The sequence below is a fragment of the Myripristis murdjan genome, chromosome 6 (genome assembly GCF_902150065.1).
Source record: "Myripristis murdjan chromosome 6, fMyrMur1.1, whole genome shotgun sequence".
In the NCBI taxonomy this organism is placed as follows: Eukaryota; Metazoa; Chordata; class Actinopteri; order Holocentriformes; family Holocentridae; genus Myripristis; species Myripristis murdjan.
In genome coordinates, this window is record NC_043985.1 from 28041315 (window position 1) to 28047314 (window position 6000).

The following is a 6000-nucleotide window of genomic DNA, read 5'->3' on the forward strand; positions in this document are numbered from 1 at the left end:
GTGAATGTTCTAAAAAATAAATAAATAAATAAATAAATAAATAAATAAATAAAAATAAAAAGACTGAGGCAGCTCATGTGAGCGGAACGATGAGACAGTCTGGTTTTATACGATGAACTATGATCTTATTATGATGAGCTTAATATGGATGATAGTGGATACATATAAAATGAGATTGATTTAACGACCAGCTAAAAGGCAGCCTTGCATGACTTCCATTGACTGAATTGATTGACTGCCTATGCCTCCATCTATCACTGTTGACAGGTAATATCCAGATAGACAAATTGGCTGAGTTTGGTGAAACCTTATACTCAATTCTGCCTTTTCAAAGACGAAAAAAAAAAAAAAAAAATGCAAGAGCCCGGCTTTTCATGTGAGATTGATGGAATTAAATGCATATGATGGCACGGCACACCGCTTGTTTCATCATTCCACAAAACGAACCCAACTTTCATCTTTTTATCCCCTGCCCCAAACTCGGGTTCACCTGGCAGTGACTGATGGAGTTCAGATGTGCCTCTTGTGAAAAAGAACAACAACAATGACAACAACAACAAAAAAAGAAAAACCACTAGAAAGTTTGTTACAATACGTAGTCTCTTGAGCCATAAAAGATTACTGAACTTTTCAGCTGTTGATGTGGGGAATGGAAAACTGGCAAATTGCTTCAGCACCTTAGATCGAAATCCCAGGGGAAGGGACAGCTTGAGTGAAATGTTTGTTCTGCAATACTTTATAGAGTTCCACTCAGCTAGGCAAACACACACATAGATATAAAAACAGACACAGATGCACGCACACACACACACACACACTGAGAGAGCTCCAAACCACCTTAAATCTGCCATTAGCTCTCCTCTTGCTGCATCAGAGCATAGGTACATTTGAAACTGAAATGTCAACTTTTGTGATTAAATCGATAGGGAAACTAATCTTCTGTTGCCTTGAACCAAATGGTTTATAAATCCCCCAGCAATCCCCTAAGCAAGCATAGGAATTCATGAATGCTAAACACAGTTGGTTTTCTCTCCCCTAACAAAGGATCGGCTTTGATACCACTACCCTCTTGTGCTTGTAAGATAAGACTGCTGAGCTGACAATTTTTCTTTAAAATATGAATATCAAATGAGGGTTTAGCTTTTTGATATGGCGCGATAATAGCACAGCTAGGCTGGGCCCGTTTGGCTACAACCTACCGCTAACAAAGGAATTGTTGTTTGTGCATTTTGTGGTGTCATGTTTAGCACATGAGGAGTGGAGAAAGAAGCACAGGCCGTGGATTTTCTATATTATGTGGGTGTGTGTTTGTATGTGCGCCTGATGTTGTTTCTGCTCCGTGTTCTAATCTCTGGGGGTTTTTTTCTGCTTTTTTAAAAGGGTTTTAATATTGCTGAGCAAGATAAGCATGAGCACCAGTGGACGCCAAACTGAATCTTGAATGGAGCTGATTAAGAGTCGGGGGAAAACATACAGCCTGTAAATACAGAGGATGAATTGGAAGATAAGATGCTGAAATCCTTGTTCACAGTAAGCACACCAACTCTGATCTGTTCATGAGGTTGACACCAATAGGATTCAACATCAATCACCCGGCCATGTTGGTCAAACAGACACTGTGTGCGTGTGCATGGGCGTGTATGTGTGCGTGCATGTGCGCGCCAACCGATCGAAGCGTATCACACATTGTCATTGTGCTAGGGAACATTTGCTTTGATGATTGTTGGCTTTAGCGTAATGCTGTCCGAAAGAGCCGTGCTCTCAATCCTGCCCGCACCACCCAATACTGCTCTAATCTGCCCGAAACTCCCCCTTCAGCTCAGACTCTTCTAATCCTCTGTAAGAAAGAGGAGCCAGATGGTCATGAACAACTGCTGGGGTGCCTGAGGATGAGCGCATGCATGGAGATGCCTGGAGTGCCTGCCGCTGTTTACCTTGTGCTTCAAGTTACCGCTGTAAGCCCCGTGGAACGAATGGTGTGTGGGTGGTGAGTGCGCTTTCAAGGCTGTGTGTGTGCCTGTGTGTGTGTCGGTGCTGTTGTGTATGTGATAGGGTGTGCGTGTGTGTGTGTGTGTGTGTGTGTGTGTATGTGTGTGTGAGGGTCCGTGTCCACACATTCAGAGCAGAGAGACACCCACTGTACCTGGCATCGGGTTACTCAACCGCACCATTCCCCCTCAGTACTGAAATGAGATGTCAGATCTTCAGAGGCGAACCTCGCTACCAGCTGCAGTAACCTTGCGATTCCTGGAGTGTCAGAGGGAGAGCAGCGCTGTCCCAGGGGTGTCAAGATACAAGATGCCTCTCACCATGCCTCCCTCCCTGCACCCCACAGCCGTGCCCCAGTTGCAGAGCGAACCTTTCTATCCAAGCTCCGCTAAGCTTAATCGGACACACTACTGCCTGAGAATCCACAGTCCCAGTCAGCCAGCCGCCTGTGAGACAGGAGCTGTCACACACTGATGGACAGAGGGCCACCAGTCACACAGTTACCCCCCCCCCCCAGGGACAGTGATCAAAATGTCACTTAAGTCAGTCTATGGTGGGTGGAAAACACGGGCATCATTCCGCGGGACGAGGAGGGGAATATGCATGGATGGTGTTCATTAAGTAAACATTAGCAGAGCGAGAAGTTCAATTACAGCACAGCAGGGGATGCTCTGTCACTGGCAAATGTCCACAGCCACTTGAGATCTCTATACTCTATACACACCATCCCTGCATACACTGGAGGAAGAGGGTCCACAAATTTGCTCACGCTGAAGGGAGCCCCTGTGTACTCTCTCAGGACGTCTGCAGTGCACTTACACAAAGAGCCACAGGCTGAAATCCACTTCAGTCAGAAGCCACCAGCCTTGCAATCCAAAGCCTCTTTCCCAACTCCCTATTAGTGGTGTACAGCAGCCGGTTATTAGCGGAGGGGTTGCACCACTGAAAAGGTTTAAGCACAAGTTGAACCAAGGAAGTAAATGCCTTTGCAGAAATCCCACAACTGTTTGACAGTAGAGGGTGGCATATTAGCGACCCGGTGACCTCTACTAAAGTTTGATCTATACCGGTGCCCTCAGACAGCTTCATAGGAATCAAGTTACAGCTACCATATAAACAGTAACCATATAACAGTAATCGCAACAAATCAACCAGTAGAAAAACTGATCCCTGTGCCTTTCTTAAAACATTTAGATCAAGAATGCAAATTGTTAGAGGCCCTAAGTCATTTACATGTCTTTATAGCTCCTGCACCACTTCTGTCCTGCCCTGCCCATCACTCCCATCCGTGTCTCTGTGGAATGAGCAGTGATATGAGAGTAATATGGAGTTATTGCCCTACAGCAGCAGACACCATTGCAGTTTTTGCCTCAAGCCTGGCTCCCAGCAGTGCTGCATACCGGCGTGTGTATATGCACACACAGGAACGGACACTGCAACGGATCTGTGCGCGTGTGTGGTGCGTTATTTGTATGTGTGTGTGTGTGTGTGTGTTTTCTCAGTGCTGGCCTCTCCACAGCTGGGCTCCAGTTAATGCCAACCGTGCTGCCTCTGATGTGCCCCAGTTAGCAGGGCTGACGACCCAGTGACATGGTGGGCTGGGGTTGGTACACTTCATGCTTCACTGCCTCCACACAAAAGGCTTGGCCCCATAAACGGTAAGCCAAATAATCCTCTACGTCAATATCCAAGGGATGCCCACTTTCACAACAAATACCCATGCACGGGAGACACAACAATGCCTGGCAAAATAATGCGCAGGTTTCACCGGGTGACATTTAGCTGTGTGTGAATTCAGTGTGTAGAATATTAGCATAATATGATTCATTTTATTCTATTATGGCATTGCTACAAACATGGATCACTGCACTGGCTTTAATTACATTGTGATGGAGCCAAATGTCTTGTTATAGCAGTTATAGACTTAAAATGATTGCTCAATTATGATACACTTCTCAAACAGTATTCGCAGGATTATTACTCAAGAGCAAAGGCATTTCCATGAAAAGGTGCATTTTGGGAGGGCTCGAATGAAACCCCCCCCCCCCACATCAGGTCAACTCCATGTTCGGCTCCCCCAGAGGGATTTGAAACTTTCTCGACGACGAACTCATCACGTATCCGCTTACCGCGTATCGTGTTGCTTATCAATGTCACATGGTGTTTTCTCCTTTACCTACACATCGTAAGCCACACGGATCCCATGTTCGGTGCAGGCTGCACATGCTGTACAGCCATCTGAAAGACCCCGACCCCGGTGAACCCCCATCCTTCTCACGACCACCCTTCACACAGAAAGAGAGAGACCTGGTGCCGTGCCACAGACTCCACCATGACATCCAGGAATAGCAACATGCAGACGGGAGAACATGCATAAATAGTCTGATGTAATAATCAGAAACACATGATTGCACAGACAACCATCACCTTTCCATTATGTTCTGTGATTAACATTTCATTAAACTTATCTCGCACGGGTCGGTCTCAAGGTAACACTCATTACCGCTGGCACGTTAATTACCAGCGCCAAGTTTTGCTGTGTCGCTGTCATCCTTTTTTAGCTACTTTGGGAAATTATCATCAAGCGCAGTGAGGATCTATTAAGGTGCAGAATAAAATAGGCATCCACTTACCCAAAAGATGAGATTGAAGAGGAACATCATATACTTCAAACAGCAGAGGCAGCCTCTTGCCATGTTGCACTTCTTGAATTCTAAAAGGAACACAAAGGATAAATCCAGGTAAAAGACTACGTATTTGCTGCCTTTCGGTGAGCTGTACTTATTACTGGTCTTGTCTCTGGCGCTGCTGTCGGCTGCTGCTCCAGCCTGTCCCTGCTGTGCGTTATTGCGCGGCCCTGTGGAGCCGTAGAACGCGCCGGCAGTGAAGCCGCGGCCACCAAACGGGCGGCCAGACGTGGAGGCTCGTGCGAAATCGGAGTCGCGGCTGTCTACAGAGGGGCTACGGTGAATGGCTGACTCCTCACTGCTGGACTTCTCCATGCTCTAGAGCTGCGTCTGCTGATGAAGGGCTCCCTGACGCACAGTCTACCATAGTCTCGGAGATGACAGGACAGAACAACTCGCCCTCCAAAGTCTCCCGTCCTTCGCACCCTCAAGCAAGCAGATTGTGCACACGGGAAAAAACAAAGTCACATCCACCGCAAAGCAACCAAGCAATTTGAATAAGAGTCTCCAGAGTAGAAGTGAGTAGGACCGCACTGCTCAGGCACCTCTCCCAGGCTTGTGTGCCTCCTGCTTGCTGTTGTCTTGCTTTGATAGCCCTGAAGAAGCCGTGCAGAAGGGTCCTGCGAGGAGCATTCCCCGACCCTTAAGGCAGGACCGTCCTTGTGGGTTTAAGTTTAAGTGTTCCCTCTATCCTGTCCTGTGGTGTCTGTGCTGTGCTGCTCCAGTGGGAGTCAGAGCCCTTGTGAATCTCCAGCTCTCAGCTGCTCCACTTGCACGTTTCCTTGCTGACCTAAGCACGGATTCTCAGGGGGAGGGGGGGGGGACGTGACACGCTTTGCCCCAGAGCTGGGAACTTTTTTCCCCCTTCACTCCTCTCCTCGCCTGTGTCTTTTCTCCTTCCCTGTCCTCCTTTTTTCTGTGCCGTCTCAGCCCTCTGCACTCCAACGTGCTCTGATGCGCTTCTCTTCCTCCGCTCTCTGTTTCTCTCTCTCACTCTCTCTCTCTCTCTTTCTCTCTCTCTCTGTGCCTGTCTTCTCTAGTGTACCATTCTGCGCTCAGCAACTCAGCCCCCTGCACTGGCTCTCTGTGCTCTCCCGACAGCAACGCTGTGGCTGATGTGCTATTATCGGCAGACGCAAGTAATGGGCATTCCCTATCTCCCAACAAGAGCATTGCCCTCCTCCCCCTCCTCTCTCTCTCTCTCTCTCTCTCTCTCTCTCGCTCTCTCACTCTCTCTCTCAGCCCCTCCCCGCTGCTGATCAGCCAATGCAGCAGCTGCAGCCAAACCTGAGCTCCTCCTCTCCATTCCCACTGTCTTTAATAA

General features: G+C 47.9%; 1 protein-coding gene across 2 annotated transcripts in view; it reads right to left on the reverse strand.

The window, feature by feature from the left end:
- Positions 1-4991, reverse strand: part of tspan9a (tetraspanin 9a) — a 93499-nt gene extending 88508 nt beyond the window's left edge. For both annotated transcript variants that reach the window (XR_003928381.1, XM_030054421.1), the window contains exon 1: positions 4623-4991. Coding sequence is in view for 1 of the 2 variants with exons in the window: in XM_030054421.1 (XP_029910281.1) it covers positions 4623-4991 (369 nt within the window). In the remaining variant the exon portion in view is untranslated. The remainder of the gene's footprint in view (positions 1-4622) is intronic.
- Between the last annotated feature and the right edge of the window lie 1009 nt (positions 4992-6000).